This window comes from Heterocephalus glaber, unplaced genomic scaffold (assembly GCF_053883595.1).
Source record: "Heterocephalus glaber isolate CG9 unplaced genomic scaffold, H.glaber_assembly_v1.0 deba00000809, whole genome shotgun sequence".
Taxonomy (NCBI): domain Eukaryota; kingdom Metazoa; phylum Chordata; class Mammalia; order Rodentia; family Bathyergidae; genus Heterocephalus; species Heterocephalus glaber.
The window spans coordinates 854,120-875,240 of NW_028258163.1; the positions used below are offsets into that span (position 1 = coordinate 854,120).

Below are 21,121 nucleotides of genomic sequence, written 5' to 3' on the forward strand. Positions count from 1 at the left end.
AGAAGCACACCTTGGTCTCCTTGTCTTCTGAAAAATCGAAGAAAGGAGAAAAGAATGTTAAAGTGCGGGTTTCCCAGGGGCAAAGCTGTGCTGACGAGCCTTCTCTGCAGTCTGACTCGGGCGGCTGGAGGACACCTCCAGCAGGGCGGCCGCCGAACACGCAGTCGCGGCTCCCGAGCTCTGCAGGTGCAGGGACTGCGCTCCCGCGCCCTGCGGGTTCCTCACTCGGTTGCCAGAAGGCAGCAACCACGGTGGCGCGGGGTGCGGGCCTTGGCCCCCAAAACAGGTCAGACTACTCCAGGGCGCCGACAGGATGCAGTAGAGTCTCCACACCTGCGCTGGGGAGGGAAAACAGAGAGCAGCCGAGGGTTTGGGACGCTGGAGGGTAGGTCCGACTCGCCTCAGTTGGGACTGTTTCTCCTGATTGCCTCCCCAGGCCGCCCATCATCGCAGCCCCTATCTTTATTGGCTTTTCTGTCTGCCACTCAGTTCCGCCGCGCTGCTCCCTATTGGTCTCCTCGGGTCGAGGCCCCGCCCTGCGAGCCGGGCCGGGGCGACGAGGAGCTGGGCTGGAGAGCTAAAGCGAGCGCGAGAAAGCAAGAGAGCGCGGCGCCGGCGGCTCTGGAGAAGAAGGCGGAGGGGGAAGAACAGCAGGGGCAGCAGGCAGCGGCGGCGACCGCCCGGGGTGATGGTACAGGCTCCCCGGGCCGGCGCGGGGCTGCCGGGCTGAGGACGCCCGTTCGGGTCTGCAGCGCCGCCGCGTCGCTCCCGGGGCCGGCCCGGGCGAGCGGGCGGGAAGATGCTGAGCAGGCTGATGAGCGGCAGCAGCAGGAGCCTGGAGCGCGAGTACAGCTGCACCGTGCGGCTGCTGGACGACAGCGAGTACACCTGCACCTTCCAGGTTAGCAGCCCGCCCCGCCTGGCCCGCCGGTGGGCGCGCGCCCGCGGTTTCCTCCCGGCCGCCCCGTCGGGCGCGGCCACGCGGCGCTTAGTCTCGCGGCCGGGAGGACGGGGGTTTCTGTCACGGAGCCTCCCGGGCACTTGTGGGTCAGAGCTTCGCGAGGCAGGGCTCACCGCCCCTGCCTCAGTGGCCTATCGAGGGTCCGGCCCGCCGGCCCCGCCTTTGTGTCCCCGAGTCCGGTCGCGTGGGCAGTTCCGGGGGGCGCGAGGCAACAAGTCCGGGAGGCCTGGGGCTGGCGTGATCGGGGAGCAGGGCTGAGCTGAGAAACGCCGGCAGTGTGGTCGTGCTGCCCAGCATTTCTTTCGGGACCTGGGATTTTTGAAAGGGTTTTTGACCCTTGCTCAGACCCCTTGCACGGCGCCTGGGCGGCACGTCAGGAGTAGCTGTCCTCCCCGGGAACGCGGCCACAAAGTAGACTGGAACGGGACCGAGCCCCGTGCCGAGTCCGCCGCCGCCGGGAGCAGCCTGGGCTCGCTGCTCTTTGTGGAGAAACAGATTGAGCTGAACCCGGAGGGCTCTCACCTGATCCCATCCTTGCCTTTGCCGCAAGGAATCAGAGTAGGCTTCACGGCTCGGCTGTGACAGACAAAAACTGCCTTTCTGGGGCCGACCCTCGCCCCCTACCCCCGTTTGTTTGTTTGTTTCTTTATTTATTTTTGCTGACAGTGCTCATAGCGGAAAACAGTGGCGTGCGAGAAAGATGCTGGGTAGTATAGGACAGCAGCTGCGCTGCTGACTTCAGCGCCCCCCCTCCCCCCAACCCCACCAAACAGTTCTGGGCTTGAGAGCTACTGCTTCCAGAAATCCGTGAGGGTTGAGAAAGAGCACAAAATATCTTTTTAAGGGTACTTGAATAGATTGAACTGTCATAAAGAGGCTAGCCACCAAATGAAAGGATTTTTGTAGTTGAGTACGATAGAGAGATGTTATGTATTGTTCCCTGACTGAATGGGTGGCATGCTACTTTTTGTTTCAATTGTGTCATTGCGCCCTGTACATTGTTTTATTCATTTGTTTTGGTGGAGGAGGAGTTGACATCTTTGCCATTTGAGTACATTGTCAAGAGCTTTAAAAAATCTTTATTCTTTTATCTTAAAATTTAAAGCATTTACGTAATAACCTATCAAAGGTATCGTGAGATTCAGACTTCATTAGTCTTAAGAATACTTTAGAAGTATGTGGTGAAAAAAAATTCCTAGAGCAAGTCATTAACTTTTACCAAGATATAGTATACTGTACAAATGAAACACAGTTCACATTACTATTCCACTAGACATGATTGATAACTTTGTGTTTTTTGGGGGGGGGGTTGGTACCGGGGATCGAACTCGGGTCCTTGTGCTTGTGCAGCAAGAGATGAAACCACTGAGCTAAATCCCCGGCCCAACTTTGTGGTTTTAAGGTATTACAAGGCAGTAGTTATTTTTCCCAGTTAGTAGAATGTATGAGATTGTAATGTCATGATAATTTTTTTCATTTGCTATTGAGAAAAAAGTAAGTTAAGCGGGATTTACTGGGTATATGCTTGCTGTATCCTACTATGGTTGTGGTTATCGACCTGCTGCTCTTATTTTACATTATTATAATTTAATGTTATAAAACATTTAAGCATAAAGTCATATGGCCACACAACGGTAAGTATCCATGATTTAGACAATTGTGCATTGTGATTCTTGCTAAGAATCTAAAGAAATACAGGGATTCTAAAATATATATGTAGTGTTATTCTTAGGCACCACTATTTGAATTACTTTGGTTTTCACCCCTGTGAGAAAATACAATAATATGAAATTATTATTCTTTACATATGGCTTTATTTGAGCATTTAGAGATTGAGCTTTTCTGAACTTTTCCTCCTGTACATTTCTGTAGATGTGTGTGTGTGTACGTGAGCACGTGTGCATGTGCTTATTTGTCAAACACTGGGTACAGTCTTTTAAATTAGAATAGAAAGAATGTGTGAGCTACTTATTGGTTCAGTAATATTTCCAACATTTTAAGAATTGCGGTACTGTATTTTTAAAATTTTGTGGTGATGATTTGAACTTTTTTTCCTTAAAGTGTTGTATGCTATGTTTGTGCTCAAATAAAGTGTGTATTTTACAAAGATTTTCATGACTTTTGAGGTAGAGACCCATTTAGGGTATTACAGATTTAGAAATATGTCCCTGGGTTGGAATGATGATGGCCACACTTGGTAAATTTTAGTTGTAGGCAATTCTGTGGAAGTACTGTATTGGTCTAGACTTTCATGCTGGAGCAGATATACTGATCTAGCATTTAGGATACGATTATTAAGGTGGTCAAATCCCCTGTATCTTTTCAGTGATGGTTGCCACAGTTACCAAATCAGCTTTTCATTTTTTCTGATATGCAGATGTATTTGTAGACCATGAAAAATCAAAGTATACATAGGAGGGTTGTAGTATAATTGCTTCCCTGTGAAGAACATTGTTCATAGCTCCCTGACAGTTTTGAAGGTCATTGCTTCATAAATGCAGATCTGGTCCCTATTTTTCACTCATTTGTTTTATTTATGCATATCTACTTTTTAAACTACATTTACTACCTTTATTATTTTGTTTAGGAGAAAATAGGAAAAATTAGAAAAGCAAAAGCTACTTAATCTTTGAACTCAGACTGAATGGAATCATTTAAATGCCTAGGCATGTAATATCCCAAGGAATATATTTTTAATGTTTAAAAGTTTATAAATTATAAAGGATATATATGACAATTATTAGTTGAAAGATATCGAGAAATTATTGATAAAAGCATATTTTTAAAGTGGGAAATATTAATAGCTTTTTTGTGATTAATGAAAGATAAAGCTACTGTAGAAGTGAATTTGATTTTACTGGGGATACATTAAAATAACTAATTCAGCATCTAGGTTAAGATAATTTTTAATAAGCTACTGCCATAAATAAAATGTGTATGCAGAGTCTGTTCCATAGTAGAGCCAGCACTTGGATTTGGTTAGGGTTTACCCACTTAGTAATTTCAGCACCTTGGAGGAGGGAGAGAGAGAGAGAAAATGAATTGAGCTCTGTGCTTGCCGGGCACTGTCCATGTGTCCTTATCTCTTTTCTCCCGCCATAGCCTTATAGATTGATTGTATATCCATCATACCCGATGAAGAAATGGGATTGTGGATTGGTGGGTAGGCCCTTGTTTGTTGAATGGCTAATCATGTGCTTAGGTACTTAGGTATTTTTCTTATACCTAACATCAACCATTTGAGAGATAGTTGGTATTATTTCTATTTTACAGATGAAAAAATAGGTCCAGAGCATCAGAGGAACTTAATCAGTGTTAGGAGCTGGCCCTGCCATATTTAAACATTGGTCTTTTGTCTCTTAATCCTATGATTGTATCCCCTCTCCATTCTGGCTCCCCAAGTCACTTTACCTTTCTTACTTTACTAAAATCATCTATAAGATGGAAACAATACTTATTTCATAGTAAAAAGAAAATTATTTAGAACTATTATAAATAAGGAACATTTAAAAAGACGAATATGCATTGTGACTTATTAATTCAAATAAAAATAGTATTGGAAAATGTTTTACTTTTTTTAGGAAAATAAATTAGGCTAAGTCTTAATTCCCCCTAAAATGATTTCTGATTAATCTCAATGAAATTGCAAACTCTCTGGCTGGGATAGCTTGATTCTTTATTAGGGCCCTTTTTAAAATTCAAGAGTTCACATTTATTTTCCTTGTTTCCTACTAAGTCTTTGGCTTTAGAAATACATTTATTTATTCTTGAACTATGATTTGTCTTTTCTAAGAATTTCTGCTTTATATTTGGTTAAGTAGAATCCCTCAGTAATGCAAAATGGATGTTAGAAAATTAGAATAATTTTATTCATAGAGCAAAACCACAAAGCTATTCTATTTTCATGAATATTGGTTTTTTTAAAAAATTAATTTTAACAGGTAATTGTGCTTCGTAGCCTTACTACAGTAGCATGTCAATTAGACTCTAAGTCTTGAACCAGGACAGTTCCAGAATTCACACTCTAGAATCTTAGAAGCACTTGTATTTTTCTTAATTTCTGTATTAAATATTTAATGTATAAAACTAATGCAAATCTGTGTTTTTGGTAAAGAAAGTAAATTCTAGATATTGTGGTCTATTCTTTTTAGTGTTTAAAGAAGTGTCAGTGGCAACCAAGAGAGATCCAGAAGCATTCACCACAGCAGATTTTACTCATGGGTATTTGTATGAATTTGCATTCTATTAAATGCTTGGACTGAATTGTTAAATGAGGCAGTTCAACCTAATGTATAATAAAAGAGCATGTGTTTTTTGAGTCCTGTTTGTTACATTGCCCAGAAACCCCTTTATTGTAGTTGTGCTCTCATTAATATCAGATGTTTTTAAAAGACATTTTTGTTACACAGTTGTAGTGGTTTATGTATAGGTATGAACATGTTTAAAACAAAATAAACAGGCATTAATTTTAGAAGAGATTTACCAATCATGTAATAATTAATATATTAAAACTCTTAAAATGATCCAAAATATTTTTATGGTAGATTATAATTTAGAATTTGTAAAAGAACACCTATTTCAAAGCCTTACTTACAGTTCAATAAATCCGTTCTGATTTTTTTGCTTGTTGTGTTAACTTCAATGCTAACATTTCTTGTGCCTAAAAACAAACATTTTTAACAACTATATAACTTTTATAATTTCAACCTATCCCATTCCAAATACTTTTCCTCTGCAACCTCTCTCCATGGTGACAAGTATAGAATGTAAATGTAGTATTTATGGAGCCTTTGATGTCTCTGATAAATTTCTGCATTATCATTAGTTAAATTAATGGAGCCCAGTCTGTAAGCATCTATGACTTTTTGGTTTATCCCCTAAAATTTCAAACCTTTCAAGGTTTTTTTTTTTTACCTATTCCTGTCATTTAGAGAGCTTGGTTTTAATGAATACTGTGTAGTGCAATGTTTCGTGGAGCATTAGAAGTCTGCTAGAATTAGAATTTTGAATGTAGGGATCACTATACCCACAGAAGCCTTCTTCACTCCTTTCCCCTAAATCAGTACCACCTGAGATGGGATGTAGACCTCACAGCATCATATCTAATCTTTGCCCCAATAGAAAGTTAACAGTGCTACCCAATCTGTTTCTAGTTATGTCTATTTTAAGCTGTCTTCAACTTTACCAGCCTCACCTATAACATTCTGTCTGATCTGCAGACCCTGGTTTGTGGATCAGCTTCTTGTGGGATACTCTTCCCCCAGGTGTGCCTAGCCAGGGCTTGTACAACACATGTGACTGTCATGGACAATTAGCAGCAACCTTCTGGCTTCTCTTTCTTTCTTGTGTGGTACTCAGGAAGGGATGGTGTTGCTTTTCTGGAGGCAGGGGCAGTCATTGTCCCTCTTGTTTTCTGGCCTTGACTCTTCTGCCTCAGAAAACCTGAATGGTGCTCTTATGTAGCTGAGAAATTTGAAAAGTATTAAATCATCTTCATTCCCATGTTACTGAGTGAATGGTAGTTTCTCTAGAGAGCAAAACACCTAGTCATATATCCATTCTAGCACTGAAGCAGACTATAGACTGTTGACCAATACAATTCTTTGAACTTCTACAAATACTTGAACTATAGGTGGAGTCAAAGGTAGACAGAGAACAGAGAGTCTTTAGTGTTATGGTCTCAAACCCCAGTTTTTCTTTTTTTTTTTTTTTGGTACCGGGGATCAAACTTGGGTCCTTGCGCTTGCGCAGCAGTCGGTGAAACCACTGAGCTAAATCCCCGCTCCTAACCCCAGTTTTTCTGAGACACTAAACCCTAGCTCTAAATCATGTACCCCTGGCCTCCCAAGGCCACCACGTGATCCTTCTTATTGTCAGTATTTTGACCAAGATAGACCACTGTGTTGGTCTTCTACCAATTGTAATTGCTTATTACTTCTAGGGATTTTTTTTTTTTTTTACTTTTGTGATTTTTCCAGCTTCTGTATATTCTACATTTGGAAGACAGAAACTTATAAAAACTCTTAGGTTCAAAAATTGCAGGCTTGGATTAAACACAAACTTAGATGGATCAAGTTCTCTAAAGAGATCCTTCCATGCCATGCTCATACAGGCAAATTAATTGGGCCACATGCTTGGCAACCGCTAAGTTTGTGTACAATAGCTCCATTCACTTGTCTACAGAAAACACCCTGTTGACAGTGATTATAGCTTTCATTTCTCCCCTCCTCTACTCCTGACTCCTTGCATGACCATGACCTCATTTGCTCGTTCATATTTAGAGGCACTTTAGACCACTCCAGAAATGCTTCAGGACTCACTCCTGAATGTTAATGATCATTTCAAAGCTGAGAAAACCATTGCCACCAAGGGAAACCGTTCAGGATCTGGAACAAATCTAGCTGTTCTCATGTTTCTCTCATCATCTTCCTATGTCACAATCCAAGCCATCCTTTCCTTTTGTAGAAATTGGGAACTCTTTCAAAAGCATGGAAGACAGAGGAAGGAATGGGTTAAAGCAATGTTTTGTTTTCCACAGTCTTCTTCAGACATCAACATCAGTATCACCTGACTACTTGTTTGACAGGTAAATTCTTGACCCTACCCCAGACATAGTGAATTAGAAACTAGAGATGGAGCACAGCAGTATGTTTTTTTTTGGTACCGGGGATTGAACTCGGGTGCTTGGGCTTGCGTAGCAGGCGACGAAACCACTGAGCTAGATCCCCGGCCCACACAGCAGTATGTTTTAATAAACTTTCCAGATGATTCTTATGTTTTTCAAGGATTGAGAATCATTACTAATGGAGTATGGCTACAGCAGTAGATATTTTAGTAGATAAAATTGACAGGTCTTGTTGGTTGAATATAGAAGTGAGGGAGAAGAAGCAAAGAACAAACTCCACATTGCTCATTTTATTTCTGTATGGTCTTTTACCTTTTACAAGGTAAAAACTGGGTTTATGATTGGCGTATCTTCCTCTAGTAGCCAGGATTCCAAAGACTCTATGATGGGTTATTATACTAGTTTGATGCTGTTATATTTACCAGTGTGAATTAATTTTTTATCTCCTTATTTAAAAACTATGATTATTTTATGTGTGTATATTGTTTTTAAACAAATTTTTTGCACAACTTAAATCATTGGGGAAAAGGAACAGTAAGTATCCTTGTCATCCAAGAACTTAAAATTAAGGTGAAATTGGCAAACACATAAATAGCAAACCACAGACATCGTGGAACTAGGGGCTAAGACAAAGTGATACCCCCACGGCAGTGCAAATGTGGGAGGGAGCTTGGAAAAAGGGGGAGACCTCAAATCAATACGCATTTCTCAGTGGAGATTAGATTTGAACTAGGTTATGAAGGATTTCCAAAAGCAGAAAATAGATGTGGGGATGGGTAGAGGGTATTCCAGGCTAAACAGCAGGCTGCTTCTGGAGAGAAAATCTGCAGATGTAAAGTCTTTAGGTTTTCCTTTAGTATGTATATTTGACTTGCTTTGGTATAGTTGAATCAAACAACAAAAATGTACTTGCTTAGGGATAATTACTTTCAACAAATTTCAGTCATACTTGACATGTTGAGAAGAGCCAGCCCAAACTAAAAATAAACATATGAAGCTGGTGTTGAATTTAATCTAATTCTATAATGCAAGTTAGGATTCTTCTCAGAACAATGGCATCTTACAACAAAAAAGGTAGATTCAGATTTAAATATTGTGTAGTTGCAGTAGCTATGTATGGATTTTATTTCCAAGAGACTTCTTCTCTTTGGTATCAGTTTAATGATCTGATTAAAAAAAGAGGGTTAGCAAATTCCAACTTTTAGCTGATATTTGAAAATCCTTTGATGGATACACTACAGCCTCAATTGGACATTAACAGTTAAGAAATGTGACCCCTGAGCCCCAAAAGGCACATTTTCAGCCTCTCTGTCCTTAAACCTAAGTGTTCACCGACAATAGTTTCTCTAGAGGATGAGGAATACTTCCCTGGACTCCCCAGGGGTCCCCAGGGACCCTCCCTGCCAGCTCCAAAGTTCCCTGCCCTACACAGGGTGCACTTTGAGCACTCAGCACAATGCCAGGCTAGAGCTTTACGGATGGGCACCTGCAAGAAGGCATTACTTGGCATTCACGCAGTCAGTGTTCAGAGGCATGCCAATGTTAATAGGTTATTTTGCTCTGGAAAAGGAGAAAAAGAAGGGCTAGTCTAAGGACTGATGAATAGGATTACTGACAATAGGAGCACTCTTTTGTTGGAGAGATTAATAAAGGGGCTTGCTCTGAAGTAGTATTATGGGAGCCAAAAAATTTAGCAAAGACTCATAGGTCCAAGACCTGAAAAAAGGGGTACATCAAAATGCTGTGCCCCCAGGCACACTCAAATGTCTGGTTACTTCCATTGAACCTGTAGGAATAAACCAAAACATTGGGAACTCCATAGTCAGGTACTGATACTTTGCAGTCAGGCAAATTATCTTTTACTTCATTACCCCAACTCTGGCACCTCCCCACTTACTTAATTTAACTTAAGGGCCAGTAGTCTGGGCCTCAGCCTAATTCTGAGGATACCTAAGTGGAAAAGCTGGCTTCAGGATTCCTGGAGGATTCCAAATGCTCTAGGCAGGTGCCACTAAGATTTTCATTTTGTTAGATGTGAGCCAAACAGATAAGAATGTTGATCAGAACACAAGAAGGCAGATTCAGTCAATTCACTAAAAGCTCTCACATACTTCTAGGGATAATTTTAGGCTGGAGAAAGCAGCCCAGCCAGTCCTTGTTCAGATTTTTGCCTCTAGAAAAATCCAGACCCTTGAAGTTATTTTTGGAATTGGAGGCTTGTGGATCAGAAGGACTTCATGAACTGGCATAGATGTTTGGAAAGTTTTTTTTTAGAGCCTGAAATTTCATAGCACACAGCTATCTATCAATAGAATATCCCATCAGCTCTTTGAGAGGCCACTCAGAAGCTATTCCATCAAAGAAATTTGACTGTTGATTTGGCTTTTTTTTTTTTTTTTTTTTGGTACTGGGGATCGAACTCGGGACCTTGTGCTTGCATGGCAGGCGGCAGCACCACTGAGCCAAATCCCAGGCCCATGAAATTTGACTGTTGAGAGATAAAATCTGATAAAAAATAGTTCCAGTAGTAGAATGTAACTTCAACTTGTGTCCAGCATCAGGTTCTCAAATTCTTAAATGTGAAGAAGGTAAAATTTAAAAAGTGCATGGGAGTTTGCTTGGTGTAGCTGCAGGATATAAAACTGTGAACCAACTATTGCAATGTCAGATTTTATGTGTAGCATAGCTCATCTGAAAAACCAACACTTTTAGTTTAGTTTTTGATACATTTTGAGTAATTTAGATAAGCTTGTTAAAATGAATAACTACATTACAGAAAACACATCTAAGAATAGTTTTCTAATTTTATGGTAAAGAGATTACTGATACTCTAATTTTTAATATTGGGTATACTAGACAGTGATTATTTTTGAGAAATAAAATGATATACTGTCTTGCTGCAAATTGGGTCTTTCAGGATGTCATTATAAAATATTATGGACTATTTTAAATAATATCTTTACTTTCTGATTGAAAGAAAATGACACAAAGAGTGGAAAACTACTTTGCTTCATTTTCTGAATTATACAATTTTATTTTCTACCAGATTTCCTGACATGATAGCTTTTCTCCCACCTCATCATCTCCTTTGCTTTGTGCTAATTTATACTTTTGGCCACTCATTTAATATAATCCCTTAATGTTATTTCTCATTTATTTAGTGCTGGGGATTGAACTCAGGGCCTCACTTATTCTAAGCATAGACTCTATCACATCCCCAGCCTTCTTATACCATTTCCAGTTGCTGTCACTGCTGACATGGGCTTTTTGGTCATGGTCAGATTCTTTGGTGGTGGTCATTGTTAGGAAAAGAGGAGGAAAAGAAACAAGGGTTATGAGCTCAGCAGCACGGGTTCATTTCAAAACAGAGCTGAGAGGGACCATCCTGGCACTTTGGAAGAGCAGTGCCTCTCGTACAGGCTATGTGGTCTTTTATGAGGTCATTTTAGTGAACGGAAGTTGTGGCTACCTGCCAAGGACAAAGCTTGAGTGATGGCTGTCTAAGGACAAGATTGGAAAAGTAGAGAGGTAATGATTGCTATCAATAGCAGGGCTGAGTAATGATATGAGTCATGGGGTGGGGAGTTTGGAATGATGTCTGGTTAGCCTAGGACGGTGGTGCTCGAATTCCTTCAGTCGTACCTTCTGTTGGTGGTGGTAGGAGGTGTTATGAAAAGGTGTAATGATGATGTAGGTAAATGTATACCAAAGCATACTGTGATGCATGTTTACATTTATTTAACCTAAGAGTGTTATGTATTTCAGTTAACTGGAACTTGAGACATAATGAATGGAAATCTCAGGCGGGGGCTTTAGCTCAGTGGTGCTGCCTTCTGCCTCGAAAGCACAAGGTCCTGAGTTCGATCACGGGTACCCCCCCCCCAAAGGAAATCTGTCTTGTATAAAGTGAAACCTTGGGACACTAACTTAAAGATTCCTGAAGACTTTGTGTTTCAGTTGTACTGGGTTGTTGTTTTTTCAAACGGGATCTCACTATTTTAGTTTAGTCTGGGATTATAGGTGTGCACAACCATGGTCAGTTTGAACTGAGTATTATATATTTATTTCCATTAACTTGTTTTCTCAATTTTTTTTTTTTTTTTTGGTACCAGGGATCAGACTTTGTCCTTGTGCTTGTGAGGCAGGGGCAGAACCACTGAGCTAAATCCCGGCCCCTTACTGTGTCTTTCTTTAGGTCTAGTATTTTGGGGATGAGAAGACATTGGCCATGGCTAGGGAAGTTTTTACTCTGGATAATTTAAATTTATGAGATATCAGACAGAATTACAGTAATTGGTTAAAGGGAGAAGCAAAAGATCAAACCCTGAGATACTGAGGACGGAAGCCAGGTGTGCTGGCTCACCCCTATAATCCTAGTACAATGGTGGGCTGAGGCAGGAGGATCTCAAATTCAAGCCCATCTGGGCAATTTATTGACAGAGTGAGACTCCTTGTCTCAAAATAAAAAATTTAATAAAGGGCTGAGGATATAGTTCAGTGCAAAGGCCCTGGGCTCAGTCCTCAGTACTGCAAAGAAACAGCCCCATCAACAACAAAAAAATTAAAGGTAGAACAACATGACTCAAACATAAACACCTAGAGATCTGGAGAGAGAATTTGGAAAAATAGATTGGGGATAGTGAAAGAATAATGGATATCTATTCTTTGTTGTTGTGGCTCTGTATGATAGTAGAGGCTTAATGGTTTAATGAAGTAGTCTGAGTTTGGCCTCCATGTGAGGTTGATATTTAAAATATTCAGCAATCAGTGGGACATAGTGAGTAGCTCCCTGAGCAAGACAGCCAGAGTGCCTGGAGTTGGGTCTAGGGCCCTCTGCTGGGCCAGACACTGAATATGTTGCATTCTGAGGCTTCCCGTTTGTGCTTGCTGGATGTGCAGTCTAAGTGGTCTAGGTTTTACCCATGTGGGGAACAGCAGATCCATTCCCATCTTTCACAGGATTCCCAAATACAACTCTGTTCATTTTCTCTTTTAAAAAATCCGTCCTTATTTCCCCATTGCCCACTGGATGCCAGTAGCCTTTTAGCATGGCATAGAAGGGCTTCCATGACCTTCCTGCTGTCTTACTTTCTAGCGCTGTGCCATCTTATTCTCCGTATCTATCCGCTCTCACCACAGAGTTCATCAGACTCTCATCACCTCCCAATTCCAGGGAAGACTCCCTCCCTGGTGTTGCTGGGCAGTGCCTTGGGGGCCTTATTATAGCAGTTACCACTTTGAAATGTAAATATTTATTTACTTACATGTCTACTTTTCACTAGACTGAACTGTTTAAAGGGCAGAGATTACATGTTTTATTTTCCTTTCTTTATTCATTTGGTGTTGCTGTGTGTCCAGCTTGGGGCCTCATGTGTGGCCTCATGTACTGTACAACTGTGCTATAACCCCAGGCCCAGATATTATATCTTTGTTGAGTTAGTATGGTGATCGTAGACATGCATGAACAAAAGTATTAGCTCTGAAAAAGATGATTATTAATAATGTAAATCTAATGTTACCTCTAGCTTGAGGTAAATAGATTTAAAAAAGAGATCAGATATTCTGGTTTTGAGAGGTAGAAGGTAGTTAGTGGTGAGGGTTGTGTTACTTGGGGAATATAAAAACCATTGAATTGTATGCTTTAAAGTAGTGAATTTTTCTTTTTTTTTTTTTTTTGCTTTGTAGAACAATGTTTATTCCACACATATTAAGCACCTAGTACAGTGGTTTTCCACCCTGGATGCAGATTATACTGTCAAGGGAAGACTTAAAAACATCAATGTCCTGGCTGCATCCCAGATAAATTAAAATCAATGATCAACATTTTTAAATCCCCAGGTGAATCTAAGGTTCTAATGTTGCAGAAATCTCAGAAAGAAATACAAAGAGACTCAGAATTCGGATAAAATAATAAAATTTCTTCTTGCGAGGGAGCAGGAATGCCAGAAACTGGTCTGGCTAGTATCTGCACCCCTTTGTTCAGCATTTCCCTTTTTATATCCTTTTTAGCCATTATCTCATCCCTAGTGGTCTTTGATGTGTAAATACAATTCCAGTTCCTATTTACAAGTCACAGACATAAGATAGGCACTTATACCTTGTAAATTCACCCTGGCATTGTAACTTTGTTAGGTTAATGAAGTTACCAGTTAGAGTCAGATAATCGTCACCTTAAACAAGGAGTTATGGGAAAAGCAAATCTTAAAAGAACACATTACTTATTTTGCTTCTACCACTACCTTAATATTCAATCTATTAAGTTATCTAAAACTTTTCCGTATCATTCCTCCCTCTGTTTACTTCAGGATAATTCTTCTATCCATTACAAGTTCTATCCAGTTTATCTACATTTCTTAACACTAACATTTGGTAGTCTTGAACTGCAGCACTGCGCTACTGTATAAATTTTGAAATCCATTGGATGACACAAGAACCAAACATTAATAGTAATATTATAACAAGAAGGGGACTCAGAAGAGTTCCTATCCAAGTGTTTTCCATCCTGCCCAAGTAAAATTAATCCCATAGGACAGCTCTCCTATACCAATTTTCTCATCAAAAGCCTTGATCTGATCTTTCAGTTTGCCTAGTGATTCTTGTACTACACCAGATTTATTAGCATATTAACAACTCTCTTTACCAAGAAATAAGCAAGTCCCTCCTTTCTGGGCTGTGAGCAAATCGAGAGCATGCCTATTCTATAATGACATTGGCCATTGACTCTAGTTGGGTTTCTAAAGCCTGAAGTCCGTCTCAGATTTCCTCAAGATCTTTTAAAATTTCTTGTCCTAATGAAATATATTACTCCTTGTAGCCAAATAAGATCCCATGGGGCTGGCATATACATAGATACAGGATTACACTGACCTTGTTTACAATTATTACAATTACCAGTGGCTCGTCCAACAAGGGAGCCGTTGATCCAAACTTGTGTTTTCTCTTTGCAATATAATTTTTCATTAGAATAGCCCCGCACAGTCAGAAGTTACTCCAGGTCCCCCACAATATTTTTATCAAAGAATATTGTAAACGGATAGCCTTCCAGTTCCCATTTTACTGTTTTAAAAGTCACATAATGTTCATCAAACTTTTTATTACTAGGCCTAAACACGCACAGTTCAAAAACAAAGAAACTTAAGGCAGTGGTGATCTGGTACAACACAATAACCCATGTCGGCCTTGTTGGTGCTTCCATTCTTCAGCTGTGCGTTGACTCACCAGCCTCCAGAGTGATGAGAGCAGGGCTTTGAGTGCGTTGTCTTTCTCAGCTTTCAGCATCAGCTTTATTGTTACCTTGTGCAATGAAGTCTTTGCCTTTCTGATGTCCTGAACGATATATATTACTGTGACTTTGCTAGGTTCCCACACTGCCTCTAGCAACTGTATAATTTCCTGTTTATTTTTAATTAGCTTCCCTTCTGCCATGAGAAGACCTTGCTCTCAGTAAATCATGCCATGGATGTGCAGTGTAGCAAATGCGTAGTGAAAGTCCTTATATATATTTACCTTTTTACCCTTTGCCCATCGGAGTGCCTGTATGAGTGCCCAGAGCTTAGCACATTGCACTGACTAAGGAAGGGGCCCTGGCTAGGACCACCTCATCCTTCATGGTTACCGCACATCCAGCATGACAAACCCCATCTTCCACGAAGCTGCCCCCATCCGTGAACAGAACAAGGTCAGCATTGGACAAGGGTGCCATTTGTAGGTCAGGGCAGCTGGAAAAGAGCTCATCAGTGACACTCAAGCAGTCATGATCGGGAGGGCCTGTCTCCGTGGGCAAGAAGGTAGCAGGATTTAAAGCTTTTACAGGAATAAACTGTAAGCAGGGGTTCTCGCAGAGAAGGGCTTGGTACTGAGTAACCCAATAATTTGTGAGCCAACGATGCTCCCTTGTGTTCAGTAGTTCTAGGACTGCGTGTGGAACCTGCACAGTCAGTTCCCGACCTAAAGTCAGCTTGTCTGCTTCTTGGATCAACAGAACTGAAGCTGCTAAGGCCCAAAGACAAGGAGGCCATCCTTTTGCTACTGGATCTAAGTTCTTAGACAAATATGCCACCGGTTGGTTCCCTGGGCCTACTGCTTGGGTCAACACTCCAAGGGCCACATGGTTCTTCTCAGTCACATAAAGAACAAAAGGCTGCTTTACATCCGGTATGCCTAAAGCAAGGGCAGCTGTTAAGGTTGGTTTTAGTCTCTTAAAAGCCTTTTTTTTTCTGTGCCCAAAGTAAATGATTTTTTTCCTTTAGAGCTTTATAAAGAGGTTTAGTGATCTATGCAAAACCAGAAATCCAAATTCTACAGAAGCCTGTTACCCCAAGGAACTCCCTCAGCTGTCTCCCATCTCATTCATCTTCCCTCTTACCCGTTCCTTCTCTCACTGACTCTTTTCACATGCACTTTTTTTAGCCAATCGTAGCAACTGTGTTATATTCATACCCTCCCAAGTTTCTTGTTTTTGAATTTTCTTCTAATATCTTGAGCTGACTGGGTCACAAAGTCGTATTGAGTAACTAACTGATGGTTTTCAGGAACAGCAGGATCAAAAGGTGTATACATTCTGTAAACTTTACAGAGCTACTCATAAAATCTCTCAGGGCTCTCTTTGGGCTCCTGCCATGTTTCTAGCACTTTAATCATATTTGTAGGCCTTTTACTTGCAGCTCATATCCCTGCCAGGAGGGTGGTCTGATAATTGCTTAAACTGTCCTGGCGTCCTGGGGTGTTGGGGTTCCAGTTGGGCCGCTCATTCACTGGAAATTGCTGTTCGTGTCAAGTGTCTGGATTTTGTGTGCCTGCCGGCATTCTAGGAGCATTGATCTTTTTAATTTCTCCTAAAACTCTGCATTTTTAGAGGTTAACAAAGTTTTACAAAGTTCTTTACAGTCCTTCCAGTTAGGACAATGGGTAGCAAAAATGGAATCAAATAAATGAAGCATTTTGGAGTGGTCTTGCGAAAGAATAAATGACTTCCTTTTTTTCTGGACCTAGCCTCCTTTTCCTTTTTTTTAAGTCAAATCTCAAATACCACACCTTGGTCTGACATATTTGTGCCTTTTTCCAACAATCTTTTTTTCTAACTCACTATAAAGGAGGAGGTCATATTGTAACCTGCTGGCTCTTAAACCCTTTGAGGATGACCAATGTACACATATGATAGTAACATATTTAGAATTTAATCCTTTGATGACAACTAATGTAAACATATTCAAACTTTTTATAACAAACTTAAAACCAACAAACATACATATTTTTGATAAATTACTTTCGCGCATCTTTTGACATACCTAGGCCTTCTGGTCTTGTATTTTTTAAAAATCTTTTTAACAAGACAAACATACAAAAACTTTTTATATCAAAATTGTATCTCTTCTACTTAAGCTTTTAAACCTATATATTTTAATCTCACTATAGACCTTTTATCACAAACATCTTTAGCTGTTAAAATTTTAAAGTGTCCCTTTTTTTCATTCTCAGATTGTTACACTTTAAATTTGGTTGGCTGTCAATAGAATGGTAGTAACCTGGAGGTTTTTTTTTTTTTTTTTTTTGTCAACAAAGTACAGAAAAGAGCAAGTTAACCTTATAATTTTTTTTTTTTTTTTGGTACCGGGGATTGAACTCAGGTCCTTGTGCTTGTGCAGCAGGCGGCGAAACCACTGAGCTAAATCCCTGGCCCCAACCTTATAATTATAATTGAAGAATTTGCAATGTACAAAAAATACTTTAAGCACACCAATTAAACATCAACTCAAACTGAAACAGATACATTTATCAATTAACTAAAATTTGTAACTTTTCAAACTGAAACAGATACATTTATCAATTAGCTACAATTTGTAACTTGTAAAATTTCTTACTTTCTCTGGCTTTGTTTTATGTCCATCACAGCTTTTTTAGCTGTTTTCAATCCATTACTTATTTTTTCTTACTAATTTTTAAAATTTGAGTGTAAGCCTTATTCGATCCTTTCTGAGTCTGACCACAGCACGGTGCTCTGAAGCCAAGCAGTTTTCATGCTTCTGTCCCCACCTCCTCCAAACCTGTGAATTTAGCAACTCAAAAGGAGGGGGAAAGTCTAAACTCTCTCGGTCCGGATCTGAAAGGACTGGTTACTTTTCAGCATCGTCCCCTTTCTGACAGAGGACCAGGATGTTGCTTTTTGCTTCTGGGGCACATATATGAAGCCAAGGAGGCATTCTGTGGCACCATTTGAACCATAAATCAATATAGGGAAATTGATCTGGATGTTCCCATCCAGGGGCAGTGACTGTTAGCCAGATGGACCAGAGGAGACCCTCACCTAGGGATCTCCCAGTTGGCCAAGCTAGGCAAAGCTTGGGCCATTCTAACTCACAAAAGGCTCTTAAGTTTTGGGGTTTCATCTTAATACCATAATTTCCAGTAAAACCTTTCTTAAAATTCTTAAGCATGCATTCCAAAACAGTAGGACGAGGTGTTTCTGTCCCCATGATCGGCCGATCAGAGTGTTGGTGTGTGTATGAGTACCCTTGTACGAAGATGCAAGACAGACAAAGGTGGGGGATCACTCGCTCGGCTGCCTGGCTGCTGGCTTCTCAGCCATTGTAAGGTCTGTTCACGCTAAGGTGGGCTGTTGCCTAAGCTCACCATTGTGCCTTTGTTAAACGCGACCACACACAAATTCTACAAATTCTACGAGTCAGGGAGGACTCTTTAAGTGTAAGCCCTTCCTCCTTCTGTCTAGTTCCACAGCTCGTTCCACACACTCTCCTATCCAGAACTCTTTCACTCACGCATTTATTCAGAAGTTATCACATTCCCTCCCGGTGACCCCCTAACCTTAACCAAAACAAATGAAAGAAGCTACCTCCCCAAATGGCAAAGCACAAGGCGTGATCAGGCCCCTGTGCTGTATTTGCCCAAAGTTACAAAATACAAATTCACAAAGAGAAACCAAAAGTTAGTGACTGGGGGCTTCCCAGGGTTTCTCACCCAGCAAAGAAAAGAGACAGACGAGACACCAAGAGCAGCAGTCCTCCTTCTGTCATCTCCGACTCGGGTTCGGGCGATCCTCCGCCAGTGGGCGGGGCTCTGTGTCCTGTTGGGGAGCCTAGGAAATTAGTCCCAGGGGCGCGCCTTTTCTCTGGAGGACACAAAGAGCCGCTCCCTCCGGTGGGGTTCAGGCCGATGCCAAAAAGGGCTATTTCATTCCCAATTCCCGTCCAATGCACCAAATGTTGCAGAAATCTTGGAAAGAAATACACGGAGACACAGAATTTGGGTAAAATAATAAAATTTCTTCTCGCGAGTGGGCGGGAACACCAGAAACAGGTTTGGTCAGTATCCGCTCCCCCTTTGTTCAGCATTTCCCTTTTTATGTCCTTTTTAGCCATTATCTCATCCCTAGTGGTGTTTGATGTGTAAATATAATTGCAGTTCCCATTTACAAGTCACAGACACAAGATAGGCCATATACATTGTAAATTCACCCCAGCATGATAACTTGAAGTTACCGGTTAGGGTTAGATAACCGTCACCTTAAACAAGGAGTTATGGGAAAAGCAAATCTTAAAAGAACACATTACTTATTTTGCTTCTACAACTACCTTAATATTCAATCTATTAAGCTATCTAACACTTTTCCATATCACTAACACTACTCTGCTCCCTGAATACAAGTAAAGTAGGGTCCTTGCTTTCTTTTTTTTTATGGTGAATTTGTATTGATGCCAACATCAGTTTCCCGGTTTTGATGGAGTGGTTACTTCACAAGTTACTGTGAGAGAATCTGGGTGAAGTGTACATGGAATGTCCCTCTACTATTTTTGCACTTTCTTGTATGATTATAATTATTATGTAATACAGTCTTAAAAAGGCAATTAAAGTGCTGGGGATGTAGTTCAGTGGTGCCCCACCTGCCTAGCAAGTACAAGGTCCTGAGTTCAATCCCTGGTACAGCCAAAAAAAGAAAAAAGACAATTAAATGAGCTTTGCTGGCCAAATATATATATTATTAAGTGTAGATTTATGGTTTAGCTTTCTTAATTAGGATCCCATTATTTTTCAGAATTGTATAGGATTGTTTATAAAGAGGTAAACTTAGACGTGACACTCTTTCAATAAAAAGAGTTTAGAAATATCTTGGTAGTATTCTTTTCTGTATCCTTATATTTTCTTTGACTGTTCCTTAAAATATTTCTCTGACATGATTATATTAAAATGAACTGACAACGTATGTGTATCATAACAACATACTGCTATTGTGTCTTAGGGAGTCATTTGAGATAACAGCCATATTATATATTTTAAATTTGTAATTGTGTTACTTGATCCAAACAAATGTGTTCAGTTTTTGCTTTGTTTTATGCTCTGTGATAGGCACTTTGTATGCATCCTTACATTTAATTGGATAGAAAGTGTTATTGTTCTTAATTACAGATGAGCACAGCAAGGTTTAGAGAAGTTAAATAACTTTATATCCCAGGAGTAGTAAAGAAGGGAACTGGAATTTGAGCTCAGGTCTGTGTGACTTCAGAGTTGTTATGACTGTTTTATGAAGTAGGCATACAGCTTAATGGCAAAAACACTGGGGGAGTCAGAAGACTTTTGTTAAATGCCTGACCCTAACTAACTTTGTGATGCTGGGCAGGTAACTTAACCTCAAAGATGCAGTGTAACCTCCCATCTACAAAAAGAGCAGGCTCAAATGAAGGATCTCGCCAGTCCCTTTTAGGGTGGACATCATGTAGTTCCCAAGAAGTTTGTTCATGGCTCAATAAGTGTTTTTCTCTTATGTTCCCTCAGGGAAGGCTATTCTTTATAAATGAAGTTATTCTTTGTTTTGTTTTTTTTTGGTACCAGGGATCCAACTCAGGTCCTTGTGCTTGCAAGGCAGGTGGCAGAAACCACTGAGCTAAATCCCCGGCCCCGAAGTTATTCTTTTTAAAGAAAGAGGTATGAAAGAGAGAGCTTGATGATTGCTTTAGTATGTTATCTGGTCCTCAGTTTTGCAGAACACAAAATACAGTTTTATCTGCTTGATCAACATAGATTGGGTTCTGTGTGATTGATTCATGTTAACCAAATATCAGAATCCCTCTTAATTATAGTTGGGAAAGTTAATATTAATTTCTGCCATTGTAGGCAATGCTTTCAGGATCAAAGACTTTGGAAAATCAAATCAGACAGTTGTTTTGGAAAGCAGAATGCATCAAATTGTTTTGAGGGGTATTCTTCCAGGTTGGGTAAAAGTCTTAAATGATCTCTATTTCATGATAGAATAGAGTTTTAGTAATGGTGTATTTGTCAGATTAATTTTTTCTTTCTCCCTTGGATAGTACTTAATTCAACACTGACAGCTTTTAGTCCATCTCTCATCATCCCTCCACTTTATGAAGAATATTGCACCTGTGCTAATACAACATATTTCAGATATGTGAATTTTCCTCCTCCCACTCCTCCTCCTCCTTCTTTCTCTCCTCCTTCTCCTCTCCCCACTCCTCTTTTCCAACAGGTAAGGGATACACTCTTTACTTTGATTAGACTAAGTATGT

The 21,121-nt window shown here is 40.4% G+C and overlaps 1 protein-coding gene across 10 annotated transcripts in view; it reads left to right on the forward strand.

Moving 5' to 3' along the window:
- Window positions 1-527: 527 nt before the first annotated feature.
- Frmd5 (FERM domain containing 5) overlaps window positions 528-21,121 on the forward strand; it is a 333,945-nt gene continuing 313,351 nt past the window's right edge. For 4 of the 10 annotated variants that reach the window (XR_015449773.1, XM_087207468.1, XM_087207469.1 and 1 more), the window contains exon 1: window positions 549-901. Coding sequence is in view for 9 of the 10 variants with exons in the window: in XM_087207468.1 (XP_087063594.1) it covers window positions 800-901 (102 nt within the window). In the remaining variant the exon portion in view is untranslated. Of the gene's footprint in view, window positions 902-21,121 lie in introns of all 10 variants that reach the window. The other 6 variants (XM_021241888.2, XM_087207470.1, XM_087207472.1 and 3 more) reach the window with 6 other exon arrangements.